Consider the following 27477-nt stretch of genomic DNA (forward strand, 5'->3'; position numbering starts at 1 on the left):
CTGAAATGGATATTGCGAAACGGGCTGTGAGAAGATAGAGACGTATGCGTGAGAGTGAAGAAAGGGTCAGTCCGAGAGGAGGAGGAGACAAAAAAAGAAAAGAGGAGAGTTATCGCTTTACCCTTGTCTTGACTTCCTTCGGGGGCCTTTTTGAGGCGCACGGAAATAAAGAGACTTGTTCTGGCACATCAGAGAGAGATTTAGATTATGCCAGTGTTTACCCAACTGAGTGCTGCGTGGCTGCTGGCGACAGCCTGCTGGTTTTTTAAGTCGTTATGGCCCAACCACCGCTTAGAGCTCTGGCTGCTCAAAATATAACACGACTGCTGCAGAGAAGGGCATCCTGTAATGTTTATGAGAGATAGCATGTGTCCTTGTATTCCTGATAGAGTAGGTAATTTCTCTCTCTCTCTCTCACTCTCTGTGTGTGTGTGTGTGTGTGTGTGTGTGTGTGTGTGTGTGTGTGTGTGTGTGTATGCGTGTGTGTGAGCGTGCGGGCGTGTGTGTGTGTAGAGCTGTGGAAATGGAGCCATCCATCGGATTATGGAAAGACAGCTCTTTGAAAAGGAGGGCCTCTATTTGCATAAGCGGTCATGGAAGGGAAAACCTGGAGAAAGAAAGAATGTGAGAGGAAGAAGAAGTAAAAAAAAAAAGAAAGAAAGGACAAGAGAGGAAGAGATAAAGAAGAAAAAAGTGAAAGTGGATCAGATTTGCCAGGCTACTCAGAGGGGGGTAAACCCTGCGGCTGGGACTGAGACCTGTGGGCAGGGACTTTGGCCAAGGTTCTCCTCAAACCAAATGGAAAATAATAGGCTGCAAATAAATTGGTGCCATGGTAATAATAGCCCTGTCAAGTACCATGAAGAGGAGAGGGTCTGCAGAGACACAGAGAGGAATGAGGAGACTGTGGGGTCTGCAGGTATGATGAAAGAAAGATGGAAGGAGGGAAGGAAAGTGGATGCTGGGAGGAAGGGAGGAGACTGTCAGTGGAGCTCGCCGGTATTTTGGCACAGGAGGATGGTTGAGGGCATCGCTGCTGCCAAAGCTCGTGAGTCTGCGCGTGTATGTGTGCAAGTGTGTGTGTTTCTACTCCCACTCTTGTCACATCTGTACCGAATGCTTCCAGTGCTCACTGTCACACTTCTCCCCCAGCACTGTACAACTCAGATAAACAGATTATTACTCAGCGCTACAAGGACTTTGAGCCTCAATAAGTTCATTCAGTCAACAGGAAAAATATGAAGAAAAGTGAAGTGCATAACATACCCTAAAGAACTTTAATATAAAGATGTAAGAACAGCTTTTATGTGAGACGGTTATTAATTATGTAAGAGAAAAGTTCTTGGAATATTACTGTGAATATTTTAAAACCAAGACAAAGTAAAGATGAAGACGGCATCCATAACAATGCAGTTAACATTTCTAACTGTCTTCAGCAACAGAGAAATGAAACAGAGAAACTTTACAGTACTATGTTCAGCTTTCTATTTATCTGCTAAAAGTTTTGCTCTCTCACTCTGTGTCTGTACAAAATAGCATCTTGTAAAGTTTTCACACCCGAAAGTACAGTAGATTTGCTTTGATTGGGGACCAGAGTAGCAACATTTGGCATGGTTCACTTTCACACTGAAAGGTTTCTAGTTAAACCAGAGTCTGATTATTTGGTCTGCATCAGGTTTTGATTCACACAGGACTGGACAGGTCTAATGTGAATACATGCTTACATCTCTGCCCTCTTACTGAAAACACTTGTCAAACTAAAAGAAGCTGACTTTGAGTCACAACTTCCACACCAAAGAGTTTTGCTGGTTTGGCCTGACGGTGCTTAACTGTTATGCGTTTGATGACTGGAAAAAGACTTTTGAATATCTATCCATTTGGTCACCGGTCAGAGCAGAGCATGCTGAAAATCCTGAAAATCCCCCGACTCTGGTCAACAGCAATGTCCTTGGTGCATTTCTTCTAATGAGTTAGAGATGTGTCAACTTTAAGACCCATAAAAACTATGAAGGCCACTCACTGTCAGTAACAAAACAAAAAGAGCTGAAGAAGGAAGGACTTACGCTCTTAATGGCTGAATATCTGTTTACTGAAGCCTCTTCCAGGCCATTACCCAAGTATAAGTGAGTAGGGATGTTGACCTTTTATGTCATCACACAGTCATTTATGAATGTAGGAGAAACATTCAAACACATGCGATTCTGACATCAACACTAGAAGCAGTCGTCAGCGAGCTCCTACAGCCTGCTCAATGAGCTGGACTGACGCAGAAGAGATTGGAACCAATCGCCCGGCATGTCCTCCGAAACATTTCAGGTATCCGTGAGTAAACACATCTTAATGAGTTTGTTTTTAGGAAAATAAAATCTGGCACATGACTGACGCAGATAGAGTACGCAGGAAAACTTGGGCTACTATCTACTGTGTGATAATAAATGGTAAAACTGCAAAACAATCTAAAAGAGAATAATGAAATAAGAACAAAACATAAAAAAGGGAGGATTACTTTGTTCACCAAGGGCATTACTGATTAACTTCTAGTTAAATGAAAAATCTGATGGATGTGCCAATATTTTGTATGTAGATGCTGAACATCCATGTTGATTCAACAATTAATCATTAGAATAATCGATGCAATTACCGATTCCTAAAACAATTGTTAGCTGCAGCCTTACTCTTCCGACCATGATTAGGGTTAAAATAAACCTGCCTCATAAATGAATGTACAGAAAGTATTCAACATGTACCTCAGTACATGTAAAAAAAAATATAGAAAAGATATAAAAACAAAAGAACTATGAAGCAGTGTTATATTCCCAAATGCTGAAACGTGTCAGGGATTTAGAGGCATCGGTGATCCTTTGAACACGTCCAAACACAAAGCCTCACATGCTCGTGTTTTTCCTTCATTCCACTGCAGAGCAATTAATTAATAAGGTCATTAAGTTGGTGGTGGAGTGTTGCGCTTCAGTGCGGGAAATGTCTAACACTCCATGTTTAATAAGTGGCAGAATTTGGCACCCCTCTAATGATTTCCCAGTGATGACAACCAGCTCCCCAGAGAGGCTGCAGAGTGTGTTTGGATTCCTCTTGCTGTTAAACGCAGCCATACCCGCACAATAATTACCAAAATTAAATTGCTTTTCACTCTCGCCATCCTTTTCTCTACCAAACATGTTGTGTGAAAAGAGTATGAGATAGAAACTAAACAAAAAAACTAAAAAAAAAAAAAAAAAAAAAAAAAAAAGAGGGGTTTGTTTTGGGGGTTCATTTTGCCACCTGGACAGAATGCTAACTTGCCCTCGAATCCTGCAGACCACCGAGGCAGAGAGGAACCACCTGTCCATCCTAGACAAGCAACACACACACACATACACACACACACACACACACACACACACACACACACACACACACACACACACACACACACACACACACACACACACACACACACTCCTTCTGCTGGACATTACCATATTCACATTTACTCGCGGTTTATATGTTCCACCACGGGCTGCTTAATGGGACAAATAGCATACAGACACAAACACAAGCTTTGTTGGAGTCTGAAACCAGCATGTCTCTGCTACTGGCCCTCGTACTGCATTCATAAATGCCATTTTAGGCCTCAATAAGTCAACAGAGATGGCGCTCATGTGGCAGGTGGCTGAGGAAAACGCAGCCTGTAGCAAACAATTACCGTGTTTGGTAAAACAAGCGGCCTCTGTGGGTAAAAACCAATTAGTCCGCCGTGGCAGCAGGTAGCAAGTCGACTCCATTTGTTACCATCTGTAATAACACTCGCCTAGTAAATCCACGGAACTCTAGAGCAGCTTGACGGACAGCAGTCTGCTTTGTGATAATAAGAGCTCCAATCGATACGATTTCTGAACAGTTCAACATCTTCACATGAGCGGAGTTTAGAGGATTCCAGTGTGTGAAACTGCAAGTAATGAGCGCTGGAGGACGTAATACGATAGAAAGCACTGCGGAGTGTGCATGTTTAGGTCTACGGGTGGAATCAATCTGCTGATAATATTCAACTAACTAATAAAGCTGCAGGCGATGAATGTAATATCAATATCTTCAGCTGATCTGCTCCAGTGAGTAGCCTAACCCGTTGATTCTCAGATAATGTGATGTGAAGACGCAGCCCTAGAGGTTGGGCTTCAAGGCAGAGAGAAAACAGAGCATTTTAGGGCTAGATTAACCCTTCTGCTTGGCTTGGTCGAAATAATTGGTCTACTGTGGTTTGTTGAAAGCGGCTGAGATAGAGGAGGTCAACAGCTTAGAGAGGAAGAGGTGAAGGAGGAGAGAAAAGGAGGTCACCAAATCGAGGTTTTAATTGTAAGTACTTTGAGGTTTTAAAGAAGACCGGCCTTTAGAAATGTGTGTTCCGTGTTTCTGACCACTTTTAAGATCGTTTCAGACTTTCATCAGAGTGTGGAAACAGAAAAACTTTAAAGCTTCTTAAAAGACACCTTCAAATTATATAAACAGATCAGAATTTTTCAGCCTTTTCTAAAAGAGCTGTTGGAGTCGAACCTCGGTAAAATGGAAAGGAACGACCATATGGACGATGTGTGAGAATGATGACTGTGGGAACCGAAACATATACTCTTTCTTGGAAAAGAAAGGCAGTTAATAATGACAACATGGATGTTAAGCTACTAATTGGCCACATGCAAAAATAGAGAGTGAGCACTCCCACTCTCCTTCAAAGACTCCTCTATGTACAAAAAGTGGAAGGATGTTTCTTAATCCCTAGTTAACGTTGCAAGATTTTTATGCCAATTTTTGTCCCAATTTTTCCCTTTCAATAACCTTAAGGACGCTCCAATTATCAGGATGGCTCTGAAGTTAATCTTACTGCAGTGGATGTTTGTGAAATGTGTTAAGAGTGATCTGGTCTGCTCAGAAAGAGATCAGGACCATAAAGTTTCTCAGATCTGAAGTTGTACAAGTTTTTATTTTTCATACATCCTTCATGAATCCTTCCTGATAAAACAACTGTAAAAACTTTTTGAATAAGATTTTGACTGTTTTGATAGTAGGTTTCATGAAAAGAAGACTTCAACAGCAAATTACGAGGTTACTGGGTAAGCTATCATGAGTAAAAATGTATATGAATAGAAAGGTGAGACTTTCAGCTGCTTCCATTTACTACATCTCAGTTTTATATAATCACTGCACAGCTTGCCAGTATAAATTTGTAGAAATACAATACCAAAGTTCCCACCACTCAACTGCATATAGATTGATAAGAGCTAACAATCACAGCAAGAGAGAAAAAAGATTTAAAAAAAAAAATCAATCTTCAGTGTAAATAACAGTTATGGCTGTAAAGGCATCCCGTCATATGCATTAATCCTAAACTGGAGGCTCTGTCATGTTTGAAATCCATCAAGGACTCTGCTTTACTGCTGCGCCTTCAATCTGGTATTTCTTTGGGTAATCCTCTCTCTATTAAAGTAACAAACTATATTCCTCATCCCTTCAAATCTTTTCTACTCGTTTCTGCCAAAACTGGACGGCAGTTTCTGTGTATAAATGGGAAAGAAAGAAACAAGAGGAAGGGAGAGAGATACAATCTGGAACAGGAAGAGGAAAAGGAAGGGTTGAAATCACTTTGTTGCAGTTAACATAAGGAGACAAGGAGGAAGTAGTGTGTTTCGATTGCTCTGTGTGCGACAGAGGGAGAGAGAGCGAGTAAGTGTGAATTGTGCCTGCAGTTATTCGCACGTGAGGAACCGGAGTGAGAGAAAGTGAGCCAGCCTGAAGGGCAAAGATTGTGTTTATGTTGTGCATGTGCGTAAATGTGAGCGCTCACTCGTGCATGTCAGGAAGCCGCGGTGTCCCTGGCTCTCCAGTGTTTACAGACAGGAAATGTTTGTCCAGGCAAAAGGGAAGAAATCTTGCCTCCCCGCAAGGCAAACACTGCTTGATACGCACAAATACAAACACGCAAACACACGGGGCGCTCGCCACAGTGTGAAAAGAGGAATCCGACGGGAGTTCCAGTCTTTGTGAGTGAGACGGGGTGTTTGGTATTTGGGGAAGTGGGAGTGACAGGGCTGGGCACCAACTGTTCTTCACTTCCCCTCATCTTTGACTGCACATGCAAGCTCCAGCAGACGCAAAATAAAAGAATCAATACGATGACCTGCTGTGAACCTGTAAGAGTGAGGACAGGTTTGTCAGCTCCAGCTCGCACAATCCACCCATATCTGCATCTTTAGCCCCTTCATCAATACTTCCCTGGGTCTCAGTCTGTGGTACTGGCACCACTGCTGGTACCACAGGCAGGCGGGAAAGGTATGGAGACATAAACCAGTTCTAAATTAAAAAACAAACGGCATTTGCCAATTCATACCCTGAGCGACTCGGCTAACTGCTAGCAATCTAAGCTAATGCCAAGATATTACTGTTTTTGTTTTATAAAGGAAGTTGTATAAGGCTGTGTGTGTAAAAGACTTAATACACAACGTTGGAACAGCAAAAAAAAAAAAAAACTTTTTTTTTTTTACCGTGGTGATCGCTAAGTTTAATATGCAGAGCAGCCATATTGGATTTTGAAGCCACTGATGGGGGAAAGTCAAATTTCCAACTTGGAATTCGGACTACTAAAGAGCTTTTACTGATGTACTCCATTATGGAAGCAGCTTAAAATGATAGAAAATAGAAGATAACTCGACTGCATCTTCAAACAAATCATACAACGCAGATGAATCAGAGTATAACAAACTTGACCATCTGATTCTTCTTCAACTACAGCGTTGAAATTCAAGATGGTAGATGTTAGAAAATGTTTGCTCATTTGTCAGCTTCCTTTCCCACATTTCATTAACCTGGGAACCGTGAGGTTCTGCTAAGACTACACGGCAGTGAGTCAACAGGAACTAACATGACATGCACCTTCTGCTCTGATAAATCTCAACTTATAAAGATGGCAAAATAAATGTGCTGATTACCAATAGGTAGATTTTCTGTGTTAACACATGACAGAAAAGTTGGCTTCCTCTTTTCAAAGCCAGTCTTCACCTGGTTTGACAGTTTTTGTCTAAGTGTTTTTTGCAAGTCAATTTCACAGCTTTTCACAGCGTGTGTGAAAGGAGCTGTTGCGTGACCATCAGCCACAATGAGAGTATTTGTGAAATGTATTTTAGGACCACTTGCCAAACTTGTGTTCCCCAAACAAACAATGCGCTTGTCTGACTGTCCCGCTTCATTTCCTTGTGATCTCTGCTGAAATTTCCATGTGTGTCTGAGAGCTGATGTGTGTGTGGGTTTGTAAATTAAGGACAGCGCTGGAGGCGACGCGGCTCTGCATGTTTGTGTGCCTCTCTCTGTTTACCGACACACACGCATCTTTCAAAACAGGAATGATCTGAACGGGATGAGATGAAAGTGTTCTTTCACCAAAAGGCTCCAAAGCACACAGTGTCTTACTAAAGTGTACATAAAGTTCCTCCACAACTTTTTTACTTTTTCTTTAAGTATTTTTATTGGGATTTTATGCGACCAGAACAATGCAAATACACATCTCAGTAGACGTTCACCTGGTTTTCATAAATTCCAACACACTGCACAAAGGATTTCATGAAACTTTAAGTCAAAAAAGTCAAACGAACCCCAATTTGCAGCTTGAAACAAGTTACGTAGGAAAACAGCATCATGTGGAAGCAGTAGACCAAAACTGTACTTTTTGGAAAATGAAAGATGTGGTAGAAAAGTGGCAAATCAATATCTCTGAACAAACCATTTCCTTGGTGAAGAACTGTGTTGGAAGTGTCATGCTTTAGGAATGATTTTCTTCAGCAGGAAAATAGGAGCTGCTTTAGAGTTGGTGAGGAAATTGATGGATTTACATTAAACATGGAAAAATAACCTCATAGAGGATAGAAAAGGTGACATAGATCAGGGTATAGTTTCACCTAGTAAAGGTGAATCATCTTAAAAAACAGCCAGAGCTACAACGGAAGGGTTTAGATCAGGTATGCTGCTGAACCATTTACAGTTTAGAAATCACTGATCAACCACTCAGACCTCCCAGATGTGATGGTTCCTGTCTCCTCTGCATCCTCAGAATCAGAACCAAGCATTCAATTTCTATTCCACTTATCCACTTATCTGGAACAAACTTCCAGAGAACTGCAAAGACACTGAAACGATGAGCTCCTTGAAATCAAGACTAATGATTCCACCTGTTTAGAGTTGCTTTGATTCCCAGTATTAAAGGAACAAAATGTAATGTCTCTTGGTTGTTTTATTATTAGTTGCTGTATTATGTGTTTATGGCGTGAAGCACTTTGAATTGCTTTGTGACTATAATGTGCTAGACTAATAAACTTGACTTGATTGTGTGGTTGCATGTTGTCAGCGTTGTGGTTTTACAATAAGAAGGTCCTGGGTTTGAATCTTAGCTGGATTTCTGCACCAGTTTGAGTATCGCTCAGTAGCCTTAAGGTCTGAAAACCTTTATGGCATTTTTGGCCGGTTATTATATCATTGGTTGTATAACATCTGAAATGACCAACATTATGACATTATAGTTGCTACACAGGTGTTTCTTGTTTACAGGACAGAGAAGTGGCTGTAGGGCTGCACAAGTAATGTGAAGATATCATCCTCAGTGTGTGCAACAATCATTTAGAAAAGGACTGCTTGTTAGCTAATATACTCCCATTAGGGATACAAATTATTAACAATTGAATAGTTGTGGATTTATTAGTTTTATTAGATTAGCATCAGTTCCAACTGATTAATAACCTCTGCTAAGAACTTCTTTCACTGTTGTAATTTGAACACCATCCAGAAGAGGGCACCGCTGGTCATCCTCGAGCGGAACCAGTTGAAACAAAAACAAAGATGGCAGGGCCATACCAGAACTGGACAGAAGAACAGTCCAACAGAGTCCAGTGTGGGATGCAAAATGGACTTAATGCTGTTCTGTTTTGAAATACAAACACTCAGCAAGCTCCTTCACTCTCACTGTGACTCATCCTTTTTTTCATCCAGCATACAATAAAAAATGTTGCCCTTTTTATTATGGGAAGACAGGTAACCCTCTTCATAAAACAGAAAACTAAGGTTTTAAAAAAATGTCTGATTATCAATTAACTATTCATTGATTGATAAGATCAGTCAACTTACGTCCCTAAGTCCAAGGGATATTACATTAGAATAAAACGTAAGCTTATATTAGCTGGCAGAGCTGTTAGGCAGCAGACGCCAACACCAGACACAAAATGCTGAAGGTCACAGAGTGACAGAAGCACAGATAAGATATGACAGAAGAAAACAGGCATATACAGCAACTGATACTGTCATTGTTATATTTGTCAATATTATAGCAGCCGCAAGAGCCCCAGTAGGCTGTTTGGAAAGTCATGGCATTAAAACCAAAGGAGCACCGCCCATTGCTCTATATGCTACACACACACACACACACACACACGCACACGCACACACACACACACACACACACACACACACGCATGCAAACACATCCACACACAAAGAAAGTAAAACAACTTCAACAACTGCTATCATTCAAGAAGCAACTTGCACTTTACACTGTAAAATGCAGCTGAAACACAAAACCTCCAGCAGGCAGATGAAAAGAGGGAATAAAGTTGACTTACTTGCTGGGGAGGGGGTGCTGTATCCACTGATGGGAAGTCCTGACAGAGCCGGAGGCGACATGCCCCCCAGCATGTGGGGGAAAAAGTAGGAGTAGGGGGGCATGGGGAAGCCATTCAGGTGTCCGCCTGGCACCGGGTTGCCCTTCCCGGCCATGATGGCTTGCACAGAAACAGAGCCCAGTGACGGAATCAACCCCTGGTTCAGATGCAGCCGACCGAAATAAGAGTCAGTACGGGTTCCTGGGATGATTTAATCCCCCATAGAGAAGCTCCGTCGGTGGATATTCCAAAGGACTGCCAGGTAAAGGTTTGTCAAATAATCCGCTTAAGGTTAAAAAAGTTCAGAAAACACCTCCTGTAGATGTCAGCAGGACAAAACAAACCCTGTTTGTTTAGTCAGTATGTGTGTCTTTAGGGCTGACTTGCTGTGTACAAAAAGATAAAAAAGACACACAGCAGAAATATAAAAAGCTCTTTTATGCCTCCTTTCTCACGTATTATTCAACGAGCTAAAAAGGCCTTATTTGCAGGAGGCGTTGGAGGGGCAGGGAAGCAGCACAGCCATTCTTTATCTTCAAGACGAAGGCAGACAAAAAGAGGCAAGTTGAGTCACGAAGACGAGACTTTGATGGCAGTGCACAGGAGCAGCGATAGTGGTGATAGGGGGGCTGCTAGTGGTTGGGATGCTTTCACAGTTCACTCCTCCGCCGTAGAGCTGGCCGAGGGAATGTGCAGATCACATGATGCCATGGAAGAGTTGCTCTCCTTAGTCGGGCCTCTTCTTTCCGGGTTGCGAAGCGTCTCCCTAGAAAGATAAATAGAAAAAAAACAGAGGAAAGATCATTTAGTGCTTCAGTGACAAGGTAGATATCACATCCCTTTGTAGTAAAGTGCCTGAGCAAAACTGTTCCTTTCCTCTGATGCTAATTAATGGGAAGGTCTCAGCTGAAATGTTATAAAAACACCCCATCCTCCTTAATTATCTAATGGAGTGTTAAAGTTGGAGGTGTGTGATGTCTCCTTGCAGCTCTGCGCGCGTGCTCATTAATGGTGACAGGCCACAAACACGGTGGGAGGCGAGCCAAAACACGAGCCGAAACGGCAGCACAAAGGCAAACTTTGCTAATTACGCCAGTTTGCGGAAGGTGAGACCCAAGGTGCTGTTCTGGGAATCGCCGGAGCTTGGCTTCTGAATCCAGAACAGATCTGTGATCACAGCAGAAAGCAGGAGCAGCTCGCAGGGGCACTGACAGCTACACGACCAAGGAGTACAATTACCACAAAACAGGATGTTAGCGTTGCCATACATTCAAGTGTGTGATAGGGTTTTTTTTTGTGGGGGGAGTTGTGGGGATTTAAGAGACACAGAAGCAAGAGCGGGAGGAATGTGTCTTTGCATGAGCTGGGATGCTCAGGAATGTGGCGCTCTTGCGTGAATGACATGGGGACATGGCAGGAGGGGTCAGGTCGGCCTGTTCCCGCTCGCATGGAGCATGTGCAGCGCCGGCGTACCACAGGTGAGTCAGGTGGAAAATAAAGCCAGAGCAAACAGCTCAGAAACGCCTTCAGCTTTGGTTCACTGTAAGAGGAAATGATAAATATTAATGCATTTCCACTTCATTCTGAATAAGGATGCTGTTGTTTTCAGAAAGGTTTGATTTAGAGGCTTTTCAGTCATTTGAATTGTTATTAATTTGCTCATTATCAAAGATATAAAAGGCCACTTTCCCACATTCCCTTGCTTTGTTTAGGAAATGCGTGCTAAAAGAGGAAATGCATTGGCGTGAGAGTTTTTACAGTGTATTCTAAGGCCACCAGTCAGGTCTGCTTTGATTTCCTTTTATAGCCTCTTTTCTTACCTTTTCAGTCGGCTAATACATCACATAAAATCACCTTTACAGAGTTATATCTGACTGTATGATGTAAAATATCTATTACTGTTAGAAAACATTGCCTCCGCGGAGTCCTTACTGCAAATTAAATGCATCACCATGAAAGAAATGTACATTGAAGTTACACAAAGCCAGATGTGAAGTTGTCTTACAAACGTAGCCATATCTTTTGTATAGCTTTTCACACATTCTAACGAAAGCCTCGTTTCAGTTGAGTAATTTTTCTAGTACTGCCCACTTTTAAAATCATCAGGTGAATTTAGAACCATCAGGTTTGTATTTTGGTGCCAATAAGACAAAGAGAGAACTGGATTGAGAACCTTCATGAGAAACTTTACTGTTGGATTGGGAGAAATACCCACAAATGATCAGCCGACTGTACAGTCATCGTCAAATGTGGAATGGGTAGTTTGGATGATGGGTGACATCTTACACCATTGTGCACTTACACCAGTCGTCCTTCTGCTGTAGTGAACTCATCGTCTTATTCCTTTCACTCACAGCAGTCAGCCTGGGGAAGACCGACTGCAGCAGAAAGTGCCAAAGCTTTGCTACACTGCAGTCCATGCAAGTTTTTTACATCAAGCTCATTGTACAGTAGATTTTGTACAAAGAGATACAACTAAACTAAATTGTTATTATGATAGAACAGTCATGAAATAATGATGAAAAGGAGATGTCTGACATCAAAGTACCTGATTACAAAACAATAATTAAGTGAAGAGCAGCCTCAAGGATTCCTTTCTATCTCAGACTCTGAACATTAATTAATCCCACAAGTCCTTTTCAGAAGGGCTCTTAGTGAAGGAGTTCATTCATGTTTGAAACTGAAATGTAGAGGGAAAAAAAAGGCATTTTAACATTTCCAGAAGGTTGAGAATGAACCTAATCACCATGCCAGAGGTGACGATAAAAGCAAAATGGTTGCATAGAGGCAAACCCACACTGTGTTGGGAGGAAGCAAGGTAAGACTGATGATGTGAATAATCGGCTGTGAAAACTGCACACGGGAGACTGGAACTGGCCAACGGCGGTAACAAACGCTCCACATCCTCCTTCCAGGCCAAACCGGTCACAACAGCTGCGTCCGTTGAGCCGACTCTGCCGGTTCTCTGCCCCGTTTCTGCAGAGCTCAGCTGAACACAAATTATCGTTATGCGTTTTCCTCCATGTTTCTCTCTCTTGCATCATCTGGAAGTCCTCGCCGCTCTGTCTGAGCACAGCTGGTGACCGAACTATATGGCAGGTTTTGCCATTGCAAGGCAGTGGAAGGCCGTCAGCAAGACCAAATAATATGCAACAGGCTAGCAAAGTTGGTGTCAAGCAAACACTCTACCACTAGTCCTCTCTATGATAACTGTGACTTGGTATATTTGGACCTCTAATATGTCAGTATGCAAACTGTAAAAAAATATATTGAATGGGATGACAATGGAATTCCTACAAGGGAACTTGGAGTTTTTTTTTTTTTTAACAGACACCAAATACAAAATCCAACATGGCTGCCTCCCAAACTCATGGGACCTTCAGTAAATTTCCAGTATTTCAGAGTCATGGTGCAGAAGAGGACACAATAATGTGATGAAATTAACAGCAGTTTCTCACTGCAGTGCAGATCAATAGTTTACAAATCTAGAGAACATAAGGTGTCCAACATGCAGTCTGGGGGCCACCTTAGGAATTTATGAATGACACACATTTGAGCAGTTAACTGGTACATCAATTTTCAATAAATAAACAGACATGAGGACTCCATGTTCTTAACAGGTGTTATGTCATGTTTATGACAGTTCTTATGCACAACTCTTCAAATAAAGTGTTACTGATTTTCTGTTATTGTTATTTTTTATTTTTGATTAGTGAAAAGCTATGACTGCAAAAATGTAATTTTTCTGTGATGGAAACAAAATACTCAACTTCTACTAACACCTTTAGCATTCTCTTTAATGTCACAGTGTCCATTAACTTTACTTAAAGGTTCATGAAATAAAAGCAGATTTTGTTGCACCAAAATATGCTTTCAATGCATTTATTTATAATGTGTTCATGTTCTGTTTTTCATGATATAATTTGCAAAGATTTACAAACTGGATGCTGTTCTTTTGATATGGTAAACGTGGAAGGGGTATCTACAATTCTTTACAAATTTCTAAATTAGTAAATTGTTGAGCAGGTAAAAACATTTTAGATTTTTTTTTCTCCTCTCAAAATAACATTTTATTGCTGGCAAGAGCCTCTGACTTGACACTTAGGGCCTAATTACAAAAGTTTTGCCACCACTGAAACAAAACACTGATATTAGCTAGTTGATCAGTGAGGCTCTACTGTTTGTGTTTGTTTTTTACTCTAACTTGCCCTAACTTACTGCAATCAATTTTAAATGAACTGATGGCTACCGAAAAACTGTATAACTCTTTCCAAAGGTTTTAATCTCACACTTTTCCTTTGTTGTGGACAGTGTTGCTACACAGTTTGAATGCAAAAGATGCTCATCTACACTTCGTTATTGACTAAAATGCTACAAGCAGCCAGACCATTTTCACAGATTGCAATTGGAACGCGGCTATTTTGGAAGCATCGGGATTCCCAGAAACCAAGTTCCAACTGACGTAAATATAACTCTGCAGGGGCGTTTGCAACAAAAATAAAACTATAAATATGCATGTTAATGCGTAAATATAGACCGATTCTCCTCACTACTCTCAGTGGGAGGTGCCTCTGTGCATGAATTTGTTCATTGCGACCCACATTCTTTTGCCAAACAAGAAAATACAAAGTATAGAAAGACTTTTTTTTGACAGGTCAAGCAAAAAAACACCATGAACATATCGGAGCATTCATATTTGCTGCCATTTTGTGCACACAGAAGAAAAAATACACAACTGACAAGCGAGCTTCTACATTATAAAAATAATCACTTATGGAGCAAAAGCAGTCTCAGATTAAGCAAAAATGCAATGAAGTAGAAAAGTAAAAAAAGACCCCCGGGCTCGGAGTCGCATCATTAATGTATTTCTTTTTAAAGATTTAAACAGAATTCTTAGCACTTGCCAAATTCATCTCAACAGCTTCCAAGCAAGGTGGGGCCTGGAGGGCGTCTCCTCGGGGAACGGACGCCGTCCCTTACAGCGAGGGACGAAATAAAAATAAACAATCTGGGTCAGCTCGACTTAACTCTCTTTGGCATATAGCAGGCAGAGGGAAGGAAAGGTTGGAGGTTACGGGGCATGAGAGCCTGTGATCGGTTATGACAGCAAACACTGAATTAATAATCAAAAAAGGCAGGAAATGGCAACGCGAGGTCAGGGCAGGCAAGCGTTACACACGCAAAACGCAGCCACGAGGGGAAGCAACAGAACGCATGACATGCAGAGGAGCTCTGCTCACATACAGACCACTACATGGGAACGTACACACTGATCAGTGTGTGGATCAGTACGCAAAGATTAAAGGTGATCAGGAAGAGAAAGCAGAACTAAGGAAACGTGTATTTTCTGTCCAACATTGGTGCACACTGAACCTTAATGCTGCAGATTTCCTTCTGAACAACAGGATCTGAAATGTGTCAGAGGCAGCTGCTGAGCCGGGAGCAATAATACATTATGTCGATGCCTTCATGTCTAAGATAATGCACCTGTTGTTTCAATATGCATTGTTTTTTAAAAGTCACAGGAGACACACTCACTACATTCCACTCATTCCACTCTCCTATAGAGGAGGTGAATATTTATGCAATCATTTATCTGATGTTCGTATTCTTATTTAATTGCTCTCATTCTTTTAATAAATCCGTTTTCCCTTCAACATTAAAAGCTGGGGGGATTTTTGTCCTTCCTTTGTCAAAAAAAGAAATTTTGCTGATTATGATTGATTTGCAAAAGCAATAGAAAGGTAAATCATCCAGAGGCGCTAATCGTTTCTATAGGCGCAGTAAAGAAAGCTGGTCCGACCTGATGGGGAAGTAAATGATAGCAAGAACGCCGGAGGATTTAAACCTTTAAGAACGACATTAAACATACATTCAGGACTACAATTAATGATTTCCATCAAAATATATGCATGGCCCAGTCAAAGTCCACACCTAAATCTAACTGAGCTACTTCAAAGAGGTGCTTCGACAAAGAATTGACTCAGGAGGCTTAAATGCACAGTCATGTTTTAGATCAAACTGTACAACATTTTTCCATCACAAAACATTCCTGTAGAATACATTGAGAATTGTAGCAGTACTTTGACAAAATGTCAACATTAATGAGACTTCTTCTGCAAGGTGGTGTGTTCACTTCCACTTCTTAACTCACAACTTGGAATTTTCGCATTTAAGCTTCAGAGGAAAAAGAAGAAAAAAAAAAGTCAGCTAATCTACTACATGGCGTCGCTTCAACTCAGAAACCGTCAGTCGGTGAGAAAGACGTCCCTCCTCAAACGTCACCGCCAGCTGGTACGGACACGCAGCGGCACACAAAATGGAAGCCGCTCAAGCGCGCTGCTCTCCAATATTTATGAGGACTTCAGCATGGGTTGGTAAATACATCAGTAGTGAGATAAGATGTTGCACGGGGGAGAAAAAATACAGTGTGTACAAAGGAACGTACACGATCCACACAGAATGAAATAAACATACTTTTAGCCGAGCATACGGGTGGTGTGGGCAGTCACGCATGGCCTGTGTGCCAGTTTTATGCTCTCGATCACACATGCGTATCATCCCTGCACCCTCAAGGAGGGGTCTTCCAGTTGACTGCATTTACTGTATATTACTAGTTCATCATGGTAGGAGGCGGGTTGAATAACTCTGTTTTTCCAGAGGAAAGTCATCAGGGTAGTTCAGAACCAAGTATGACATTAAAATACAGAAATATAAACAATGTTACGTTCTGTCTGTTAAGGGTAGTGAGAAAGCAGTAATTATAAGAATAGAAAGTATAAACACACAAAACTAGAGTGAATCCTGGGGCCACACATGCAATCCAAATACAACACGATCAAATATGGATCGTTTCCTCAAAAACTCAACCAATGAAAAGATCCGTCATCTGTTTGGTGCTCCATCAACAAAACTTAACCGGTCGACCGTAGCTGTGAGGTGTGAGTGACGTCAACACAAGCTTTTATGACGCAAACCATCTGAAACGCCGCAGCTGCCGTGTCTCCTTCTGTTCTCCGCTGCTACTGAACTCAACCAGAAAAAGTGGCTGTGCAAAACATCCCCATGTCACAATGAAGCTGACAGTTGACCTTTTTTACATGAAATGTCACCACTTCCTCACATTATCCACGTTGGCATCTGTGAGAGATTTTGTCAAGATTCATAAATTCATACTTCAGTTAAGGTCAATTTATTTCAAAGTCGCAGGGAGCTTGAACCTGAAGGAGGGAATTCTTTGCAGTTCTAATTTGAGGTGATCTACTCAGTCATTCACAAAATATCATATTCACCAGATTTGAGAGCAGGTGCTGGATCCTGAAAGATCAGGATATGTTGGCAATGTCCCAAAACAGAGGGACATTGCCAACATATCCTGATCTTACTAATTTTAAATGAGTATTGCTGAAATTATTTTCATTCCATCTTCTAATTACTTTGACTTCCATCTAAAAACCCAAATGAAGTGAAGAGCCTGATTTTCTATCTTCAGTAGCTCGTCTTATTTAGCAGGAGAGCACTTCGTCTGAGTGGTGGGTGTTTATCTTCTGGATTAAAATACATTTAGAGTTTGGCAAACAGCATGAGACTGAGTGCACTTCAAATCATGAAGTGCACATTTGTTAAATACGTGTTGTAGTCTGAAGAAATAGATTACATTTTTTCTACTTTTGTTCCAAATGTTCTGAAATATGTATTTTTCTTTTCCTTTTACTGAAAGTTGTAAAATTGCCAATCAGAGGTAAAAGCTTTTGACTGATGGGAAATTGTGCTAAAACTGATGTGTACTTTAGCATTTTATTGTTCTATTGTTCTTTTTCAAGATGACAAAAGAATCTGATCTGGTTTAAATGCCGTCTTTTGGAACACAGAGATAAAGAAAATGGTAACTAAACTGTCTTGAATGCCATTGCTAGGTGAGTTAAGCGCTACATAATTATAATATTAGCATACAGCATGTGATAGTGGTAGTCTTTTTTAAACTGCATTAATTAGCATCAATTAGAAGTTTAAAGTAACTTCTCTCAGACTGTCTGACCTCCTCAGACTTCCAGCTCAGCGGTTCCTCTTCCTGAAACAATACAGGAGTCTGACACTGTGACTGAGAGCAAAAGGTGGGAGCTACTTTTCAAAGCCAGCCCAAGAATGGAGCTGAGAAAGGCTAAAGGGTGCTAAGTGAACATTCAAGGTTGTGAGAATCCTCAGTGGCTTTGCCAAGGCCCCCCCTGCTGGGTGAATCCACTTGTCAGAGGAGCAGACTGGGTGACATTTCTGCTCACCTCAGAAAGGTCAGCCCTTAATTATCTCAAATGCCAGCAAGCACGGCACCTGCAAAAAATAAACCCAAGGATGAGCACTGGAAGAGTGTGCGTCTGCTTCTCCAGCGCGGAATGAGCCCGAGCGTGTCTGTTAGAGCAGAACCGGACCATCTGCCCACCTGCATGATCCGTAAACACACAATCCAATCCTGGGAAGGTGCACATTGTTGCAAACAATGTATAGAAATGCACTGAGAAGTCGGCCAGAATCCAGAATGTGGTATGTTTCCAGCCTGGTGAGCCTAGTTTAGAAAATAATTTGAAATCATATATTTTTCTGATCAGTGAATAAATTATTTCTAAGGCATTACAGGTCACACAGGCAATGTTATTCTTCAGTGTGGACACTGTTACTGAGTGAAAAACACAAAGCTTTTTTAAAGTTGAAGTTGGATGATATGTGAAGCTGTTTAAAAGGTAGCGGCATGTTTTACAAGACGAGAAACATCTTCGATTCATTCGAGTGAAAACAAGGCTTAAAGGCATATAATAGCAAGGCTAAAAAGATAACAAATCTATAAAAAGTCAATTTAGATTTTTTTACCAAATTTTTCATCTGACAAATACCAAATTGGGACTGATCTATCGGCTAGACAAACTTTGCTTAAGAGTAAGCAAAGTATCTCTGCTTTGTCCTGTATAGGCTTTCCACTCCTGTCATGGCTCGTCATCCTGGATTTAAAAATTGGCACCCTTTCTGAAACAGGGTTCAAATACACACTGAAATGCTGATTGATCAATACAAAGAGACAGTCACTCAAATCACTGCTCTGACACACAGTGTGACATCACCTCTGAAAACAATATTATGACTTTCAGAAAAAAACACTAAAAATATATTTCAGTTCACTTCTTTTGTCTTCTGTTCTAGCTCTTGAAGAAAAACTAATCAGCTCAGATCAGAATCAGAATGTAAAACACCTTCATAACAGATGCAGACTGGAAAACGGCCACGAAAATCCTGATCATTCTAAATGCAAAGTTATACAGTAATAGTTGTGTGAGACATAAAAGCAAACCTATAGCTCCAAGTCTGGTTTACCAAATCAGGAAGATTGCATTTCTTCTCGAGCAAATGCTACCTTCCATGAGGATTGGAGTACATAAAAACAAAAAACAGCTCCTGGAAAAATAAGCAGACGGATTATGGTACGACAGATAACAGCAGAATCTCCTAAATATACGACAAGCAGCTGAGGTTCATTCTCAGCGGCCCTACAAATCGTCAGTATAAATCAGAGGAAGTAGTGGGGAGAACTTGTGAACTCGAGGCATTGAGCAAGCCTAATTATTTCTGGTCAGAGTTCACTTGGTGACAAAACTCCAAGCATATCTGGCCAGCCATAGAAAGCCGTGTTTGCTTTTTGAGCTACTCACTGTAGCTATTCGACTCGAGTCAATATTTGCGGGAGGCTATGGTAACAGAAAGCTCTCGTGAACCGCATAAACATACTCCTGTATGCATGACCCTCACACACTCTTGCGCGCTCACACACACAAAAAACAACAAATCTGCCTGGAGAATCCCACTCATGCTCGAAGGGGACGAGGGAGACAAAGGGCCATAGATCATGTTGTGGACGGTGCGCAGTGAGCTCCTTGTATCTACGTTCCCCCCACCCCCTTGCATTTTTCTCTGGTTCTGAGAAAACATTAAGGGCTGGTCCCTATTGTTTACACAGCTGGCTCCATGGAAAAGATTGCTTAATATGAAATATGGAGAGAGTGGAGAGGTGAGAGGGAGACGAGAGGAAAGGGACCCAAGTGAGAGGGATGTGCCGGGATGGGGTGACACTGTCAGGAAAAAGAGAAAAGAGGGCGGCTAACGGGAGAGGTGAGAGCGGGACCTGGAGGGTGGCGGTGCTGAATCAGACGAGGAGCGAACTTAACAGACAACCTGAGGAGGAGCTAAAGAGTAAACTCAGCGGAGAGCAGAAAGCCGTGAGGTTTCAGTGGTGAGGGAGTCATGCCTCCTGTGGTCTGGGGTCTGCAGTGCATGTTGTTCTTTCCTAGTAATCACACACTGCCTCCTCACAGGCAGCTCTGCCTCTTAAGGCTCAGGCAGAAACATTCAGACACATTTCTTCAACAAAACCAGAAAAAGGTTTTATGAAATTGAAAATAGCATAGTAGAAATCTCACCAAAAAAAAACATCTTATAATAATTTAGATACCAGTTTGGATACCAGTTAGTCTGCATCCCAGCTGCAGACTAACTTTCTGCACTGGTATCTAAATTATTCATTTAGGTTTATCACCACAACCCTTAATGGGCACCAAGAGTTTACACAGCTGTGTTATTACCTCAAATATAATATTAAAGCGCAACATTTTCTCATTTTCTGTGCAGAATGGTCACTTCAGTAGGGATGTAACAATATGAAACATGAGAACGTTTTTGCACGAGTTCATCCCTCCATGATTTCAGGGGGATTTATTCCCCTCTCCAGCCTTAACAGGGTACTGAGAAGGTCAAAGGGCAACACATACACACAAGACAAGCAAAAATGCATGCACAAACTTTACAGTAACTAGTTAAACATGCAACATATTCAGTTACCACAGCTAGCCATTGAAAAAAAGTTAAATATATACATATATATTATTATAAAGTAAGGATTATAATTCTTAATTGTTTAAAATTTTATCCTTCTAGCTTATTAGCAATAAGTTATAATGTTTTAAGAGCAACATTTAAAACAAATTGAATAGTTTGTAATAGTTATTTTTTCAAGCTGTTCACATTTGTCAGTAATTACTACATATTACTTTTATCACATTAGTAGTAGTGCTGTATTTGCATGTGAAATGAACAAATAACAGCAGTCCCAGTAACACAGCCAGCATGTGGTTTGTAGTTTTTGTTTCTTTTTTACAAGCAGTGATTAACAAACTTCACTACTTGTGTTTAATTGATGAGCATGTAGAGTTTACGGGTGTTGATGACAGTCTGCAGCACGGACAAACAACGCACCCACCACTGAGACTGCTGAGCTTTTACAAGCGGGGAGGATCCAGTAAACTATTTTAACAAGCTTTAAAATATGACATTTGTGAAGGCTTAATGGAAGATGCCTCTCGGTTCATCTGTCTGTGAGAAAATACAAACCACTTTGGGCTGCGTCTATACAAAACCCTGGTTAGTAACATTGCAACTGGTTAAATATCTATTTGTTGAAACGTTATCTGACCAAGCATTAGCCGAAACCCGAGCAGGAGGCTGAGGACTTCACTAGCATTGAGTTGTTTCTTTCTGTACAGACAGAACAACATCCATGTCTTTGGACAGGGATAGTTGGGAAAATGTTCGCTGAACTCGTGTAACCAACGCTGTGCGCCACTAATTAGCTTCCCTGAGCAACTTAACTGGATTCTTACTTGGATCAGCACCTTGGCAGGTAGGCTTCCTGTGTTCCCTTGCGAACCAATTAGCTGCGTTGTTAGGAGCTAACCACTGTGCAGGTCTGTAGTGAAGACTGAAAAACATGAACAAGTGCGATTTTATAGAGTATGGAAGCAGGAAGACAGAACAGAGGCTGGTGACCACAGCGACCCTATTAATGACACAACGGAGTGCAGAGACTACATAACAAAACACCAACATCAAGCAACTACTCAAAATGAACAAGACTCTTCCATGTAAAACATCACCTGAGGATCAATATGGTACCCCAAAAAACTAATAGCATGAGCTCTGATATTACTCTGTTGGATAAACTATAAGGTTAACATTTTTGGTTGAGTAGAGGATATCAATATTTTGTATGAGGCTACCATCAACCCATCTACCATCTTGCAGGTCAAAAGTGACCCACTGGCATGTTTAGCTGTAGAAAAAATATCTACAACAATCTTTTTTCAATTTGAAATTTTATGACTTTTCCTAAATTGACCCCATCTTTAGAAAAAGTGATACTTTGTTTTTGGGTTGTACACCACCAGAATACAAGAATTGTCTTATGGGTCATTTCTGACCCATGAATTATAAAACCATTTAAACAGCAGAAAAAAAATTCAAAGGTCACACACAAACTGTCTCTCTACATACACACCTACACACCCAAAGGTTACACACAAACTTCCTCTAATAAATGCACACACTCCTACACACCCGCAAATGCACCCACACACACATAAAATAAACTGATTTATATGAATTGAACTTATGTTTGACCTGCACCTGCAGCTAACCTCTCACATCACACAAAGTCCAAACACAACAAAAAACAATCTCAAACATAAAAACAAAGTCAGTATAGAAGACATAAAGGTGCCCTAAATCAAAATACCCCAAGTTGATTCCTTGCTGAAGCCGTGAGTCGATGTTTCACTGTGTTCATAGGTTGAGTTCACACATACTATCCTACACAAGATGTTGAACATGTTATTTAATTCAGAAGGATGTTAAACATAAGATTTTGAACATCTTGGTCTGCAAGATGAATATAAATCCTGCAAAATAAATTTGCAGGATGCTAAACAAAAGATTTTGAACATCTTATGTTCAAAACGTCCTTCAACATTTTATGTTGAAGGACGTTGTATGAGAGAAGCATTTTCATAATTTATGTCCTAAAAAGTATAAAAGAATGAACAGTTGAATAAAAAGTTACCGATTGCTGACATTTTTACTTTTCAGTATAATTAATTCAGCAGTAATTACTTCCCATTTATATGATTACAATAATAAACCTTTACTGTGTACGTAAAAAGAAATGTAAAGTGCAATACTGTTGATGTTTTTTTTGTATTGTGTAACAAAAAAAATACATCATAAAAATGAATGATATTGAGTTGAATTAATAAATAAATTACAGACTGTTTCATCATGCAAAATATATTTTACATTTCAAATTCAAGTAATCTGCTGAATTTTGGGGCTGTTAGGGCGGGTCACTTTGACCCGTAGGATCGAGGGAATAAACAGAATGTTAAGATCGCACGAAGGTTAAGAACCTGAGCTTTAATTGGTTAAAAGGACTCCATCATGAAGACTTTTTTTAAAGGAAGAAGAAAGAACAGCTCTTTAATATTTATTTTGTACTTCAACAATGGATCAAATTAGTTGGACTCCATTGTGAGTAAACTGTAGGCTATTTCTAAATGGAAGAACGAGTTTGTAATAATTGGAGGGATAGAGTACCTTTTTTCTGGATGATAACAACATAATAGACTGTTTTGTATGAAAGCAGGGAGCTGAGTGTGCCCTATCCACTGCATACAGTTCTCTCTCTCTGTGTGTGTGTGTGTGTGTGTGTGTGTGTGTGTGCGTGTGTGTGTGTGTGAGTGTGAGAGAGAGAGAGAGAGACAGAGAGAGAGAGAGAGAGAGAGAGAGAGACTGGCAAACTCAGTCCCCCTCAAAGCCGGTTCCAGTTAGTGGAAGAGGCCCAACAGAAATTAAGTCCATATTCTTGAGAAACTCAAACACACACACGAACACGCACACACACAAAAAAAGAACATTTATAGTCAAAACACTTAAACTGCCACACCTCATTATGCATGAACATACTGTAGATATGGGTCCGGACCGTTGGATCACTCCCCCCGCTCATGAAGGAAACCAAAGACAACCCCCCTTAAGAAGAACTTTTGTTTTTCCTCCAGGCCGCTCACACAATCGCGGTGCGTGTGTCGGCCTTTATGGCTGTGTCACCTTTGTGTACCTATCCAGGATATCTGGCTGACAATGTTATGTGAAACACTCCAGCACATTCCAACACAGAAGATCCAATGACACGAGCGGATGACGCACTAAAGCACAGGGGCCCCTTCCTGTTTATACCACCACTTGCTTGCTTAAGGATCAAACAAGAGCTGGTCTTAAGAGTAGGCACGCCCTCCGGGTCCTGCAGTCAACCTCAATGTCAAGACCATTTCTATAAAGAAGGGAGAATTGCACACATCAATATACCAATACAATAAGAAGGAGAATTTTCTGTGCAACAGCTTTTCTGTAGTATGCGTTAAGAAACACAAAAGGAGCGTGTTTATGTATTGACGTCTACATTCTCCAACCGCCAACATGGAGCTTTTAATAAGTGGCCGTCAAATACTGTATGTATGCAGAGGGCGTGTGTGTTTGCAAACAAAAAGCCAGCCTGACTCACCAGAATAAATGTCACTGTATTTCCATGGGGCATGTTACAGTCTTGTTTATAGAGAGCTAAATTCAATTAGCTGAATAATTCACTATTGAGTGCAACTGTGTGTACATCAGTATATTCACACAGAGAGGCGCATGGCTTTTATCATCCGCCATGGCACAGTCATTTATAAAAGCTTCCAGGACACCAGGATAAACTAGTGATGAATGACTTCATACCACCATATTGAATTATAGGCCAAGGACATATACCTGAGACACACTGTGTTGCTATGCAGCAAATTGCCCCAATGTCTTGCAGAAGTATTCACACCTCTGGATTTTTTGATTTTACATGTATTTCATTGTTTAAAATAACATTTTATTAAGATTTTATGTGCTGAATCACCAATTTTGTTTCCTCCCTGACATGTCTGCTGTGTTCCTGTATTTATACTCAGATTAAAGTACACAACTAGTTATGTAAAAAGAATAAAAATAAAATAATTGTTGATGGACACATGGCTACAAGTAAGTCGTGTTTGTTAATTGTCAGACATCTGTTCTGCATAAAAGTTTGTTTTGGGGTATAAAGTCTTAAAACGCAATGTGTCAACTCCATATTTTTATTTCTGTAAAAGGGCAGTATTAGGTATTTTCCAGGAACACACTGACATTTTAAAGCACCATAAAGGGTAACACTTTATTTGAAGGGGTGTGCATAACACTGACATAATATCGTCATAAACATTATATAACAACACCTGTCATGAACATGAAGGAGTCTTTATGAATGTTTATGACTGTAAATAATGTCACTTTTAATGCATGTTTTAGTACAACTTTGCATTAAAAGTGTCATCATTTACCAAATGACACTTCGTGACAACATTCATAAAGACGCCTTCGTGTTCATAACAGATTATGTTTATTATAGGGTCATGTATACCCCTTCATATAAAAAGTTAATACCCAAAAAAGTAACTGTTACCATCAGTTGTTATGACAATGCTACAAACATTTAATATGGCTTAAAATAAATTTTACTTTGTCATTTAGCACCTTGAAAGTGGTCCTCTGTCTCTTTAAAAATCCACCTTCAGGAAGTCAACACAACATGGTAACTCTTTTAACCTTTAATGACATTTTTACTAGATTTGCACTGAGAAGTAGCTTAATTAATAAACAGTTCCACCAGGTGTTTGCCAATTGCAGCTGACTAGTCTGAAGGGGCTGAGTGAGGGAGTCATGGAGGTGGCCTGTTCTGTGTGAGGTGGTAGCTTGGAATCTGCAGCAGCTGTATCTCAAAGGTGGTGCTAGGTCCACCCAGGCATTTTTGCATAGCTGAATGGAGACTAAATGATATCTCAAACATGTATAAAAGAATCAAGAAAAATCTCTACTATGTGTTTTTAAGAGTGAATAACATTACATATTGATGGACGGGCTGTGGTGGAGTATGGGATAGCACGACCCATGTTTGGAGGCCTTGAGTCCTCGACATGGTCGTCGCAGGTTCAATTCCCGGACCCAACGATATTTGCTGCATGTCTTCGCCCCTCTCCTTGCCCCTTTTCTGTCAGCCTACTTTTATATAAGGGGCACTAGAGCCCACAAAAGACCCCTGGAGGGGGAAAAAAAAACATTACATATTGAGTTATTTTCAGTTGGTCTATCATCTAAAATCAAAATAAAGAACTCTAGTTTGTGCATAACATCTCTGTGTCATGTATTCACTTTTAAGTTCTGATTCAAAACAATAAAAAAAAATGGCACCAGAAATTGCACACTTTGTGCAAACATGTCAAAGTGTGATGAAATGACCATGTCAGCATGCAAGCTGCAGTACGCAAAAGTCACATGGTGGCACCCACAACTGCTTCCTACTGAGCCGCCTCTGACCGAGCTGGACTCGACATCTCCCACATGCTGTATGCCGTTCTTTCCTCTGAAAAGAAAATGCATATTTCTACAGCTCGCCACCGATGCCATTAGCTAACTAAGCAGGCCATCAGTAGCGGTATGTGGGTCAGAGTGAGATCACTGAGAGCACTGTCACTATGCGTTTGTGTGTGTATTCATGTGTATTAATGCTTATATAAAACAGCGGGTCAGGGTATGTAGGTCAATCCCGACACGGATGAATACTACCAAGTGGAGGTCAACAGTTACGACCTTTCTAGGACACATTCATTAGATGTCCAATGTTGCGTGCTTGCATGCGTGTGTTTGTGTGTGTGCAGCTGAGCAGTCCAGAGGTCATCAGAGAAATGCCAAAGCTGCAAGATTAGGAACAAATATAAGCCAAATGCATTCACAATAAATTGTACATGCAAATCCACAGACCATCTGGAAGTCGGGAAACATGTGAAACCAAACAAAAAGGTAAAAATAACAGCTGGATTCTGTTTTCTCGACATATTCTGCCTAGTAACAGGGTCACCAAGAAGAGTGAACTCATGATCTATGTGAGCATCTTCATGTGAAAAAGACATGGAAGTTGGAAATTATTCTTTTATGATATTGTTATACTTCCACTCCATTATATATTAGTGGGAATTATTTTTGTTCAGTTATGTTTAATATAATGTAATTTACCCCAGTGAAACAGCTTGTGAGAAAGAATCATAGAATGGGTTCATCTTCATAGTTTGGTAGGCTGCTGATCATATATATAAAAAAAAAAAAAAGCTTACATCGCTCAATTTTTAAATCACAATGTGGCACAGGAACTACAAGAAAGAAAGAAGAAATAAATGAATAATTCCAGGATTTTTTTCTACATTTTAACTTAAAGGAGTATTCATCAAAACAGGGAATTCATTTTGAATTTAGATGTGAGAGTACACCATTTTGGGTTCATGAAAAGGAGACAAAACTTTTGCCATATTTTTTAAGAAAACCAACAATCCCATATTGTTTTCTTTTTTTTCTTTTGTTCCAAAAATAGAAAAAAAAATGTTTCAAAAACTGTATGGGAAAAAAAAAAATCAGCAGAACAGTCCAGTTTAGTGCTGATTGGTTTGTAAAGAGCAGTTTTTAATGCATGTCTAATTCTAAAGTGCTCCTAATGCCTAAAAATACTATTACTATTTTTTTTTTGTTTTCACAAGTATGATAAAAAACGCACTCAGTCTTTGTTCAACATAGAATTATCTATTTCATATTTTATTATTCTAAGTAATTAAGATTTAAATCAGATATGATAAGACACAGTCCAACCAACTCCTTAAAATCTACAACACAGCCCTTTAATTTGGCGCTAATAGAAAGCTTCAAAGCTCGTTAGCCAGTCTGATTTTTCTCACTGTTTATGGATTATTCATGGTGGAGGCTTCCTCAGTACTTTTTTAGCCACGTCTTATCAGCTAAATTGAAGAGTACTTTC

General features: G+C 40.4%; 1 protein-coding gene across 3 annotated transcripts in view; it reads right to left on the reverse strand.

The window, feature by feature from the left end:
• raraa (retinoic acid receptor, alpha a) overlaps positions 1 to 27477 on the reverse strand; it is a 176827-nt gene that overhangs the window by 83692 nt on the left and 65658 nt on the right. For all 3 annotated transcript variants that reach the window (XM_055057572.1, XM_055057570.1, XM_055057571.1), the window contains one exon: positions 9648 to 10452. In XM_055057572.1, the coding sequence (XP_054913547.1) occupies positions 9648 to 9801 (154 nt within the window). In that variant the 5' untranslated portion in view covers positions 9802 to 10452. The remainder of the gene's footprint in view (positions 1 to 9647; positions 10453 to 27477) is intronic.

This window comes from Poeciliopsis prolifica, unplaced genomic scaffold (genome assembly GCF_027474105.1).
Source record: "Poeciliopsis prolifica strain line A6 unplaced genomic scaffold, Auburn_PproV2 SCAFFOLD048, whole genome shotgun sequence".
In the NCBI taxonomy this organism is placed as follows: Eukaryota; Metazoa; Chordata; class Actinopteri; order Cyprinodontiformes; family Poeciliidae; genus Poeciliopsis; species Poeciliopsis prolifica.